The sequence below is a fragment of the Pangasianodon hypophthalmus genome, chromosome 5, assembly GCF_027358585.1.
Source record: "Pangasianodon hypophthalmus isolate fPanHyp1 chromosome 5, fPanHyp1.pri, whole genome shotgun sequence".
Taxonomy (NCBI): Eukaryota; Metazoa; Chordata; class Actinopteri; order Siluriformes; family Pangasiidae; genus Pangasianodon; species Pangasianodon hypophthalmus.
The window spans coordinates 8,888,710-8,902,491 of record NC_069714.1 but is presented as its reverse complement, the minus strand read 5'-3'; the positions used below and the strand labels follow the sequence as shown (position 1 = coordinate 8,902,491).

The following is a 13,782-nucleotide window of genomic DNA, read 5'->3' as shown; positions in this document are numbered from 1 at the left end:
TTCTATGACACACAGCTCACTCCTGTACGCTTTTATAATAATGCGGGTTTTTTTTCTCTCAAGCAAAGACATATCTGGAATGATCAAATATATCTCCATACCCTGTTAACCCAGTGAATCAGAGGTGTGTAACCCTGCTCAGGGGGTCCTCTAGACTTTATCACCAGGATTCAGATGCTCCCGAAGAGCAGTAATAGGTGAATCAGCTGGGTTAAATTAAAGACAGAGCTTAAGTCTGGTGAGATACAGGGAATACACCCTGGATGGGTTGCCAGAGGAAGGAGAAGAAGAAGAAGATAATAATAATAATAATAATAATAATAACAACAATAATAATAATAATAATAATATTTTTTTTTTAATTTATTTATTTATTTATTTATTTATTTATTTATTTATTTATTTGTGGCCAGGGTTAAAACACTTGGGCACAAGGTGGGAATACAGTGATCCTGACCCCTTCTGCTCTCCAGACCTGCCTGATCCATCCTGATGCCCTACTTCTGGGTGGAGTTCTCATCGTTGGAGCCCACTCGCTGCTGCTGAGGATGGTCTCACACGAACAGCCTGAAGATACATGAGATTACTGAGGATGGTACCACTTAGAAACCATGAAGATGGCTTAGGACTACAATTGCTTTAATACCTTTAGGACTGCAATTCCCACAAACAGTTTTGCAAGTTAAGGTTCCTGTCAAGGTACGTTCCTCATGTCATCTCAGGGAGCTTTTCCTCGCCACCGTCACCCCAGGGATAAATTTATAAAATTAAAATTTATATTCTGAATTTATATATTTCTGTAAAGCTGCATTGTGACAATGACCATCGTTAAAACACTATACAAATAAAATTGAATTGAATTGAATGGTGGCATGCCAGAGGAAGAAGAAGAAGAAGAAGAAGAAGAAATAATAATAATAATAATAATAATAATAATAATAATAATACACTGAAGAGACTGTGACTACACCCACCTTTAGTCAGTATGTTTTTATGAAAGATTTAGTGTGAAGGTATTCAGTGTTTGAGCTGCATATAAATGTTAGGCTTTTGAAAAGCATCCCAATTTTTTTTTTACTTATTTATTTATTTATTTTTTATTTATTATTCACCGTCCTAATCACATCTTTTTTCTTTTCACCACAATCCAAGCAAGAGCTAAAGAAGTTAGCGCCCCCTAGTGGCTCAAAGCTATGGAAAAACAGCTAGCTTTTCTCGAACACCTCCGTCTTGAAGCCTGAAACCCAAATAGACCCCTTTTACAATTATAGCGCACTACATATACAGTGCACAAAGCACTACATCATGCCTTATGTAGTGCACTTCTATAGGGAGAAGGAAGGTATTTGGAATTCACCCACTATCTATGGTAGTTTGATATCGGTAGATTCATCACAGCGTAAAAAAATCAAAATATTCTTAAAAGCCTGTCTTAATACTTTTAGTTTTTTTCTTACAGACGCGCGTATATATTTATTTATATTTCATTTGTGTGCATGAATGTTAAAAATTTTTTTGTTTGTTATTATGATTACTCTGTAGCGCTTTGTGATGTCGAAAATGCGATTGTGAAATTGAAATCATATTTACGTGAAGCCATGGGAGACGACTTAGGAGACGAGTGGTGGGCTCAAGGCGAAGATTTAGGTATGGTTTTATAAATATGTAAAGTTTGACTGCAGCATATGAACTTTGTTGTGTTTACAGGTTTTATTATTTATACTAAGCAGAAAGCAGGCTGTTCTCTCGACTTGCTGTAATGTTAGCTGGGAAAGTTTGACTGTTTTCAGAGATATAATGTAAATAAATATGGAGATTTTTGTTTTTTCGTTCACGCTTATCACAACATGGCCACTTCGGAGATAATAACACATTTACATCTAGGGTTTTATCCAAGTACACTTGACTAAACTCACCAAAACATCACCACGATGCTGCTCTCCAGAGCTGCACGTGTGTCGTTTTGTCGAACGGCATCATGGGAATTGAAGTTTGCTTGCTGAAAGTTGTTCTACAGGCAGCTGCATGATTACTGGCACCTTTGGAAAGATGAGTAAAAAGGTTCTGAAAAATGTATTTGCGGTTAATCAGTTCAATCATAATTGGAGGCAGTTTATTCTAAGGAAATAAAATAATTTGTGGGGTTTTTTTTTTTTGTAAACAAAACCTCATGTCACAGTTATTGGTACTCCTCCAGTTAATACACTATATGGCCAAATGTGTGTGGACACCTGATCGTCACACTCATAAGAGGACCTTCTCTAAAGTTTGAAGCACGCAATTGTCTAGAATGTCAGTATGCTGTAGCATTACAATTTCCCTTCACTGGAACTAAGAGGCTCAAACCTGTTCCAGCATGACAATGCTCCTGTGCACAAAGCAAGGATCATGAAGATATGGTGTGTTAAGGTTGGAGTGAAAGAACTTGAGTGTCCTGCACAGAGTCCTGACCTCAACTCCACTGAACACCTTTGGGATGAACAGGAACCCCCGACTGCCCCTCAGGCCTCCTCACCAACATCAGTGCCTGATCTCACTAATGCTCTTGTGGCTGAATAAACACAAATCCCCACAGCCACGCTCCAAAATCTGGTGGAAAGCCTTCCCAGAAGAGTGGAGCTTATTATAACAGCAAAGGGGAAATAAATATGAACTGAGATGTTCAACAAATGGGTGTGATGATCAGGTGTACTGTACCTCCTTTTGCCCAAATTACTGATTTTTCTCCTACAGTGCTTGATTAGATTAGAGAATACAGAACAAGGAATCTGAAATCTCTCCAGATCCTCCAAGCTTCTCTTCTGCTGGACTCTGCTTCAGTTCACTCCACAGATTTTCAATAGGGTTTAGGTCAGGGGACTGGAAAGGCTGTGTAGAAAGCTTGATTTTGTGGTCGTTAAATCGTTTTATGCGGGGGTCCCTGGTGGTCTAGCGGCTACGGATCCTGCACTCTCAATGCCACGGCCTGAGTTATCCTCTGGGAGTGTACTCTCAGTGCCGGTCCCAAGCCCGGGTAAAATGGGAGGGTTGCGTCAGGATGGGCATCCGGCGTAAAACCTGTGCCAAATCAAACATGCAGGCCAATGATCCACTGTGGTGACCCCTAACGAGAGCAGCCGAAAGAACAACAACAAACCATTTTATATGGATTTGTGTATATGTTTTATATCATTGTCCTGTTAGAAGATCAAACCATGACTTCTTGGCAGAGACAATCAGATTTTCATTTAAAATCTCCTTGCACTTCATGGGGTCCATGATGCCATGTATCCTAACAAGGTCCTCAGGGCCTTCGGAGGAACAACAGTCCAACAACATCACAGATCCTCCACCATATTTAACAGTGAGGATTCTGTGTAAGCAACCTTCTTTTTCTCCATTGCATTTATCAAACACAAGCTGCTTACGTTTGTGGTTAGATGAAAGAAAAAGGTCCGTTGGCATGGCAGTGGTGTCTAATTGTAGTTTTGGAGACTTGGTGAGCTTTGCAGGCCATCTACAGAAACACTTGCATCGTCTTTAAGGTTCATTACAGCGCTGGTTGTTTTGAGGTTCATGATTATTGCCCTGCCAGCGGCATGTTCAGACATGGAGCTACTTGTTTTTATACCTGTTGCCTGATTTCTAAAGATCAACACACATTTATCTCATTGAATGACTAAGGGAACGTGACCTCAGTGTCACCTTATATTGATACTCCAGTGAAACTGGAGCTCACAGATGGCCACCGAAACACTTTGATAAACTTCAAAAATAACATATAAAGGAAAATGAAGAGAAAATCCTTCAGTTACATGCTGTTCGTAAGAATTTCTTGGGGAGCCAATTGTGACACAAAAAAAATATTTCTTAAAATAAATGCACTTCATATTTTCAGTGTAGGATTATGCTCACACCACACTCATTTTTCATACCCTATATTACCCATCCTTACCAAGATAAATAATGCCAATCATGTTATTGATAAATAATGGCAATCATGTTATTGATAAATAATGGCAATCATGTTGCTCAATGTATATCAGTACTAAATAAAAGTTGCATCATGAAAAGGACCTGCAGTTTTCTGTAACAGGTTTACTGAGTGAGTGTTTTGTGTTTGCCTGGTGAATCAGGTGGGGGGGACGACACACACGACACACAGGCAGCAGCAGAAGAGCCTAAGGAGAAAGTAGCAAAGAAACGAAAACTTAAAACACAGGAGCCAGACAAAGTGAAGAAAAAGAAGACTGTACAGGTAACACACACCGATGTTAACTCCTTGTTGGGCGTGTCAGAGATGCACAAATAAATTTTTGTCATGTAGGTTATAATGTACTAGCTGCATAGATAACAAGGTTGACAAACGGGACAGTCTTGTCAAGTGTAGAAACAGCACTGGGTGAATCCCAAATGGCGCCCTTTTCCCTGTGTGAGTACACTAATAATAATAATAATAATAATAATCATAATACATTCTGCAGTTTGTAGTGCACTGTATGTCCTGTGTTTAGGTTTCAGCCACTTTCTCATTCACATACTGTGTAATATTTGACATGTAGTACACTGCAGTAAATATACTGTAGGTTCTTATCAGACTTCAGGGTTTATGATAAATGTTTATGATAAATGTTATGTAAATGTTGTCCTGATGTCATTATTTACAGAAAGAATGCTTCGTTGCAAAAGAGAAAACAAAACCAGAGGACAAAAAAGAGGCCAAAAAACCCAAGAAAAGACGAAAGGTAAACACAAATGTTTTCTCTTATCACTCACACTGTGTGATCTGCACGTGTTTCCACGGATCTGCACGTGTTGCTGTATTTGGATGTAACTTTTCCTACAGTGCAGAATTACTATAAACGTTGGATTTTCATGGCTGCTTGTGACAGTAAGTTCAGGGATGCTTTGAATAAATCAATTGTTGTGTTAATTTACATGAGTCACTTTTGAGGAAAAATAACCTCAGGTGAATTCCAGCTCTTTTCAGTGAGTCAGATCATTTGACTCAGCGCACTAAGAGTCGACTCTTTTGGCTCCTGTACGGCGCATTGCCATTTTTTTTCCCCTAAACCAGACAAAGATTGCAATGTTCTGACCACTGATTGTTCTTCTTTGCTGAACTATGATTGCAATGATTTCATGAAATCTTTCTCTACCTTCTAATTAACCAAATAACATTTGTTTGCATTGCGTTTTATAAAATGGAATTAAATCAGCAAGGCACTACAACTTTTCAGTGACAAAAATAGTAAGCATTCCTGCGTGGTTGTTGCCATATCTGTGCTTCACTGTGAAGATTTCTTTCCATTTCTCCTGAAAACTGATTGCCTCCTGCAATATTTTTGCCTCATACTCACAACTGAGAGTCAAACTCACACCTCACTGTTCATGCAAATGAACAGCTCAGATTTTAATAAGTGGTTTTCTTGGAAGCATTTAAGCGGGTATTGAAGATGAATGAAGGAGCATTGGCATTGCCTACATCTACACAGCACTAGTTTGCGCAATGAACATGTCATGAAAGGCTGTTATAAAATAGTGGCTTAAAATTTGGGAATAATAGCACCATTGAAATTGCTTTTACCTGCCAACAGCAGCAGAGTCTCGGGCACTATAGACTTGTGTGTGGGTGTGTGCACACATACACTTAGGTGACATTAGTGTAGGAGTGCAGAGTGAACACATTCACATGTGAAGACTGCTATTGTTAGCTATTAGACTGAAAAAGTTGAGAGTGAAAGCATCTGAAAATCAGTAAGTAGTGAGATTGTATGTGAGGAGGACTGAAAACAGTGCCACGTCTCGATCAGAACTTCACTTCAGACTTGGATTTGTATAAATAGTGCAGAGCAGTGGTGGCTCTGTCACATTTACTTCAGCATATTTTTAAATAAATTGTACTTGTAAGAGTAGTTTTAATTGGGAGCACCTTTTACTTTTGTTAAGTAAATGTACTGTGTTACATTTGGGGCTGATTTTCTGCCATATTTTCTTTTCCTTGTGGCTGAATCTCAAATGCCTTGCACTACTTGTAGTGCACTATGTAGGGTGTGCAAAGCAATTATGTAGGGCACATTAGTAGAGTTAATAGTAGTGAACGTTTGGCCTAACTGCATGTTGGTGGGCTTAAATTACTGCGTCACGACACATTAATGGCGGTGAATGTTGATTTATAGGTCTAATATTCATGAAAGTATTGGTTACAATAATGCTAGACTTCTGACCACTTCATTAGGTACACCTGCTCAGTCATGCAATCAGCCAATCCTGTGGTAGTAGCACAATTCATAAACAATTGCAGATATGGGTAAAAAATTTCAGGTAGTGTCCACATCAAACATCAAAATGGGGGAAAATGTGATCTCAGTGATTGTGGCACGGTTGTTGGTGCCAGCTGGGCTTGTTCGTGTATTTCAGAAACTGCTGATCTCCTGGGATTTTCACACAAATCTCTATAGTTTTAACAGAGAGGTGTGGAAAAAAAAAAAACATCCAGTGAGTGTAGTTCTGCAGTTGGAAATTCCTTGTTGATGAGAGAGATCAGAGGAGAATGACCAGACTGGTTTGAGCTGACAGGAAGTCTATGGTAACTCAAATAACCACTCCGTACACCCATGCTGAGCAGAAAAGCATCTCAGAATGCACAAACCCTGAGACTACAGAAGCTGAAGAGCACATCAGGTTGCACTCCTCTCAACCAAGAACAGGCTACAGTGGGCACAGACTCACTGAAACTAGACAGTTGAAGACTGAAAAAACATCACCTGATCTTTTTTTAGTTTCAGCGAGCCTATACCCATTAAGCAGTAATATGTGCCGTATCCTCATTGCAATATTCAACAGTAATGCAGTCATGTAAACGTCAGTGAAACAATCTAGAAAACCAATTTTGTGTGAAGGCTCGCTCTCCACAGCCCAACGATTGAATGTGCAGGAGTGTTGCAATACTTAATGATTTAACACAAACCCAAATTGCTTAGTAATTTTTCTCAACCACAATAGAAAGAGAAATTGAATTTCTGGACTGGATGATGATTTCTGCTGGTGTTTTATTTATGTCAGTTTACTGCACACCCCTACCACCCACAGACATGGACTGTAAAACACCAGTGATGTATTTTACCAGTAATTGGTGGTGCTTGGGCTATAAATACAGCATCTTATGAGTTATATATTCACTCTGCAGTGCTTTTAGTTTACTGGTCTGTGATAACGATTATATTAAATAACGATAATAAAGCCTAGCCTTCTGCGTGTGTGCTGCAATTTGGTCAGCCTTCAGGGTATTTAGTCATGCCTTGTAATCATCGATCCATCTCTGTATTCAGAAGAAGACCATCACAGATGTGTTGGCGACATCAGAGCCTGCACCCGGCTCTCCGGCTGACCTGAGGAGCCTTGTGCAGAGCCATTTCAGTGGCACGCGATCTGTTATTGAACAGGAGGAGCTCAATCTGCCGGGTCAGTCAGCCGCGCCCTATTCACCTCAATAACCTCAGTATGGCTACCTGCTTTACTGCTCAAAGTGCTTATGTGTGCTGTTTTTCATTTCAGAGTCATGTTTTCTGATGAGTAATGACCTCACGCACAGCTTGTCGTCCTACCTCAAAGAAGGTGCGTAATACACAGTGTGGATTTGGAAAGATAGAGAATATAATAGCACAGTTGAACTTGAGAACTTGAGCTCTCGCTTTGTCAGCAGCAGGATTTGTTCATTCTTCAGTCATTAAATGATGTTTTTCATCTTTTCTTGTTTAGTTTGTCCCAAGTGGGCTAAAGTACAGAAGCAGCACACGCAGACGCGCTCAGTCGTACTGCTCATCGTCTGTAGCTCTGCCCTGCGAACCATCGAACTCATCAAGTCAGTAGTAACTTTCCTTCCTCTCAGTTTAAGACAATTTTATGTTTGAGTTTTGTGTTAACGTTTTTTTTTTCCCTTGTTGTCTTAAAGGCAGCTAACTACATTTAAGGGTGAAGCTAAAGTGCTAAAGCTCTTTGCCAAACACATCAAAGCTGAGGATCAGATGAAGCTGCTGAGTAAAAGTGTGGCTCACATCGGTGTGGGTACTCCTGGCAGACTGAGCACCCTGATAGAGAAAGGTCAGTGCACACGCACACTTTAAAAGTCCCTGACATTTCATGAGAGAGCTTTTACATTTAATTGAGTGATTTCTGTGATGATATTGAAGTAGCTGTTTTGACCTCTCTACTTATAGAAGGATTGAGCCTGCAGGGATTGAGATATCTTGTACTCGACTGGAACTACAGAGACCAAAAACAGAGGCGGATGGTGGACATACCAGAGGTACCCCTCACTCAGACACATAAAAATAAGCATATAAAAATCATATATAAATCAATATTCATGTCAGTTGAGTAACTGTCAAGGAACTGCATTTAATTTTTTACATTCACCAAACAGGTGAGACAGACTCCAGTGTAAGCACAGTTTAACAGATGTACAGACAACAAATTAAAGGAAAAACCAACATAAAGAGTTTTAGGGTACTTTCAGACCTACACTATATGGCCAAAAGTATGAGGACCATCACAGCCAGATGTACATGTTGAACATCCCTTTCAAAATCCATGGGCATTAATATGGAGTTGGGCATTAATTCAGCCGCATGAGCATTAGTGAGGTCAGACACTGATGTTGGGTGAGGAGATCTGAGATGCAGTCGGGGTTCCAGTTCCCAAAGGTGTTCAGTGGGGTTGAGGTCAGGGCTCTGTGCAGGATACTCGAGTTCTTCCACACCAACCTTAACACACCATGTCTTCATGATCCTCGCTTTGTGGCACACCATGTCTTCATTGAGCTTGCTTTGTGCACAGGAGCATTGTCATGCTGGGACAGGTTTGGGCCTCTTAGTTCCAGTGAAGGAAATTGTAATGCTACAGCATACAGAGACATTCTAGATAATTTGGTGCTTCCAACTTTGTGACATCAGTTTGGGGAAGGATTTCATATGGGTGTGATGGTCAGGGGTCCACAAACTTTTGGACATATAGTGTATTAGTCTGCTCATAAAACTCCAACAGTAATACACCAACAGAAGAAGGTAAACAAATCTTTACCAAGTGTTTGTAGAAATCAGAAAAATCATGGTGAACACAGAGCCAGTGCTAAATAAATTACTAGATAATCATACAAATAACTAGTTTTGTGCATCACATCTAGCCTTTTCTCTTTTTTTCCATCAGTCTATCCAGGAAGGCATTTCTGCAGCACTACAGCTCTGTACTTTTGCTCCGTTTAGCAGCTTTCATCTTTAAAAAATGCTGCAACCCAAAATACACTGCATGGTTGGTTCACTTCCTGCAGTCGTGTCAATTTAGGGACGAATCACTTTCAGAATGCAATCAATGTTCGCTAGATTTCATATGAAACCAGATCCGAGTGTGGTTGCTATACTCTCACCTGCCGAAACAAACTGCAGTATAACACATATGCAGTATGAGTATAACACACCATGGTTCGATTCAGGTTCAGACAGACTAAACACTGCATATGTGGTTCTATCTAACATGTCACCCCAAAATCTCCCATAGGTGTTCAATTGCAGGCCTGCCAACCTTTAGGCATTTTGCATAGGAACTCCATATTTTAACACTGGAGTACAATGCAAAAAGAGCAGTCTTTCTTTCTGCAAAAATGGCAGATGAGCCAATCAACACATTAATGTGGAATGATTGACAATTGCAGGCCTGCCAGCCTTTACAGGTTTTGATTTGATGGCATTTGATGGTTAATGCAAAACCCCATGTATACACAGATGAGACAGTACATTAAGACCATCTGCCTAATATGATTTTGGTCCTCTGCATGCTGCCAAAACAGCTCCTACCTGCTGAGGCATGGACTCCACAAGACCTCTGAAGGAACCCTGTGATTTTAGCAGCGGATTCTTTAAGTCCTGTAAGTTGTGAGGTGGAGCAGACAAGACTTGTTGTTTCAGCACATCCCAGAGATGCTGAATCTGATTGAGATCTGGGGGCCGCTGCCATTGGGGAATACCATTGCCATGAATGGGTGTACCTGGTCTGCTGCAGCGTTTAGGTAGGTCCCGGGTGTTAAATTGATGTACCCATGAATGTCCAAACCCAGGGTTTTCCAGCAGAACACTGCCCAGAGCATCGCATTGCCTCTGTTAGCTATTCACCACTGCTGACCGGGAGCACCGCACAAGCCTTGCCATTTTGGAGATGCGCCGACCCAGTCATCTGGCTAGAACGATTTGGCCCTTGTCAAAGTCTCTCTGGGTCTTCACACCTGCCTATTTCTCCTGCATCCAACACGTCAACTACGAGAAGCGACTGTTCTCTTACCTTCTGATATACCCCAGACCTGGACATATGCCATGGTTACCAAATAATCAACATTATTCATTTGTACTATGAGTGGTCATAATGTTTTGGCTCATGGGTCTACATGCGTTACAGTTTCTACCTTATGCAAGTGAATGCATTGTTCCTATTCAAGGTTGGCAGGTCTGCTACTGTGTTGAAATCTGGTGACAGTGAAGGCCAGAGCATATAATTTTACATCATTCTCATCCTCAACAAACCATTCAGTGAGCCCTTGTGCTCTGTGGATGGGCACATTGTCATCTTGGAAGAGACCAAAATGTTTCATCATAGGATAAAGGTGATCAGCTAGGAAAACTTTGTATTGAATTGTAGTCAAGCTTCTATTTAAGGGGAAAGGTGAACACAAACCATGTCAGCAAAATGCAGCAGCATAACAGAGACACCAGTTTTTCCTTTAATTTGTTACCTGTCTGTATATTAGGAGTGTACAAGTTCACCAGTTCAAAGCAGTGCAATGGTGTCAGCATTAATAAGAGACACTTCTCTTTTGTCCCTCACATGCCTCTTGAGTCCTAGTGAAAGGAATGTAACCTTGCACTTCTCAGGAAGAAGAGCACTCCACCATACTCTGTCCACCAAAGGATAAGAATATCAACACATTACTCTGTACTGAGAAAAGCAGAAACTTATTTATATAACACTCACTTATAACAGATGACTAGTAGCAGTTTTTGAATTTAATAAATAATTTAAATACACAGCTATATGACAGACATGAGAGGAAGTCTGTTCTTGTGTACTTTTACAGAATGCTGGAGAGATTCAGTAAAAATTAATCCCGGTTATGTACATTTTCTCTCTGAAGTTTTGTTGACCCACTTGAATACAAAATATCACCATGACTTCTCTAAAGGGATGAATTATACTGATTTAAAGCTTTATAATAAAATGTGATTGAATAAGCAATTAGGGCTTTACAAGTATATTTGTTTTACATAAACATTATTTCTTTTGTCAGCACGCATTGAAATTGCCTTGTTTATACTAATCACACATACAACACAGATGTGGTAAATGGAGATAAGGTTGAAAAATGCTGGTGTATTTCTTTAATGTTGAACCGTATGTATAACAGTGAATCACTTTGTATTGCAGCTTATTGCACCAGCCCTAAGACCAGCCCATAGAAAAAGTCCACACCCCCCTGTTAAAATGGCAAGTTGTGAAGTAAAAGAATGACACTAAGATAAATCATGTCAGATCTTTTCTCACCCTTAATGTGCAATTGCAAATTATATAAATAAAGTAAAAATCAAATAAAGGGAAAATAAAAAACTTACAATAACTGAGTTGTATAAGTGTGCACACCCCTAAACTAACACATTGTTGAAGCACCTTTTGATTTTATTACACCACTCAGTCTTTTTGGCTAAGAGTCTGTCAGCACAGCACATCTTGACTTGGCAATATTTTCCCAATCTTTCTTGCAAAAACATTCCAGATCCATCAGATTGTGAGGGCATTTCCTGTGTACAGCCTGTTTCAGGTCACCTCACAGATTCTGGTCTGGGTTCTGGCTAGTTCGATCAGAAACATTCATCTTCTTTTGGTTAAGCCATTCCTTTGTTGATTTGGATGTATGCTTTGGGTCACTGTTGTGCTGAAAGGTGAAATTCTTTTTCATCATCAGCTTACTAGCAGACACCTGAATGTTTTGCACTACTCGACTGGTATTTGTAGCTATTCATGATTCCGTCCACCTTGATAAAAGTCTCAGTTCTGGCTGAAGAAAAGCAGCCCTAAAGCATGATGCTACCACCACCATGCTTCACCTTGGGTTTGGTGATATTTTGGTGATGTGCTTTTTTTGTGCCAAACAAAAATTTCAGAATTATAGAATTATTATACCTTTTGGAATGGTTCTGTTCAGACCATAACTCATTTAGCCACATGGTTTGGGGTGATTTGGTTGGGCTTGTACGTTTATTGTGAGAAAGGGCTTCCGTCTAGCCACCTTACCCAATAGCCCAGACATATGAAGAATATGAGAGATTGTTGTCACATGCAGAGAGTAATCAGTACTTGTCAGATATTCCTGCAGCTCCTTTAATGTTGCTTGTATTGTCTTTTTGTAAATTTTGAAGGGACATCCTGTTTTTGGTGATGTCACTGTGGTGCTCCATTCTCTCCACTTGTTTCTGATGGCCTTCATGCTGTTCCATGGTACATCTAATGTATTGGAAATGTTTTGTACCCTCTCCTGATCGATACCTTTCGACTGTGGGACCCTGTACAGACCATGGCTCCAGCAGTCAGATGCAACCAAGATAATGTCAAGAAAATCCTACAGAAGCAGCTGGTCTTTATTTGGGGTTAATCAGAATAATTTCATTGATAACAGCTGTATGGTAATTACTTTTCAACATGAGATTGAATGTGATTGGTTCATTCTCAACACAGCCACATTCCCAATTATAAAAGGTTGTGCACACTTATGCAACCAGGTTATTGTAACTTTTTATTTTTCCTATTTTTCCCTAAAATGTGTCTGATTGTTTTTCACTTAATTTTTATACATTATTCACATTGGGGGTGGAAAAAGTTCTGACATGATTTATCTTGGTTTCATTTTTTTTTTCATCACAAAAATCTGCCATTTTAACAGGGGTGTGTAGACTTTTTATATCCACTGTACATGGGATCTTTGATCATGTGTCAAAGTGTGCTTCCTGGTTTTCTGAGAAGTAAAGATACACACCAGTAATGTGTTTATGTTGTACACATACAGACACATTGCTATACAATAATATGAGAGAAAATGCAGTGCAAAACCAAAACAGATCATGAACTTGTTAGTGCTTGAAACTGACAGGAGCTGCCATCTTAAATCTTGAAACAGTAACTACTGTACATAGTTGTTCAGTTCATAAGCCCTTTTGTTGTTATGTGTGTGTTGCAGGTAAAAGCAGAATTTCTAAAGCTTATGGAGACTGGCATCATTACGAAGTGTCAAGAAGGAGCTGTTAAAATAGCACTGTTCTGAGTGTGTATTGCTATTCATGTCCTCCCAGGCACGTCCACCCAAATACACCTCTCATCTGTGTTATTTCGTTTGTTTGGTTTATTTTTGTTTTTTTTTTATGTAAAGCTTTGTTCCATATTTTAGTGCTGTGTAAAAACCCAGCTGTGTGTCTGCCATAGAAGCACACACTCCACTAAAGTGATCTAAAAATAAACTCATCTGATTGGACAAATGATGTTTAAGGTTGTTTCTCTTGCACGAGGAGAATCACGAGCGTATCTTGTTTATACTCACAGCAGGGAATCTGCATTAACCTAACATCCTCTTACATGCATCTGTGTGTATACTGTAAACGCACACACACGAAGACGATGTCATATATAGATGTTATATGACGGCAGGCTTTAGGAATGAGGAGTGGTTCACTCGTAATGGGAAAAAAATGATGTAAAAAATAGTGTTAGTGG

General features: G+C 39.7%; 1 protein-coding gene across 2 annotated transcripts; it reads left to right on the top strand.

The window, feature by feature from the left end:
• The first annotated feature begins 1,528 nt into the window (after window positions 1–1,528).
• Window positions 1,529–13,547, top strand: cmss1 (cms1 ribosomal small subunit homolog). 2 transcript variants are annotated; one of them, XM_034304354.2, is made up of 9 exons: window positions 1,529–1,647; window positions 4,116–4,237; window positions 4,647–4,724; window positions 7,314–7,443; window positions 7,537–7,596; window positions 7,741–7,843; window positions 7,934–8,082; window positions 8,199–8,287; window positions 13,253–13,547. In XM_034304354.2, exons 1-9 carry the CDS (start codon window positions 1,599–1,601, stop codon window positions 13,334–13,336), a joined length of 864 nt encoding a protein of 287 aa, XP_034160245.2. In that variant the 5' UTR covers window positions 1,529–1,598; the 3' UTR covers window positions 13,337–13,547. The 2 variants fall into 2 exon arrangements, with proteins under 2 accessions (XP_034160245.2, XP_026803699.3); XM_026947898.3 differs by having other exon boundaries at window positions 1,530–1,647; window positions 7,311–7,443.
• Window positions 13,548–13,782: the final 235 nt, after the last annotated feature.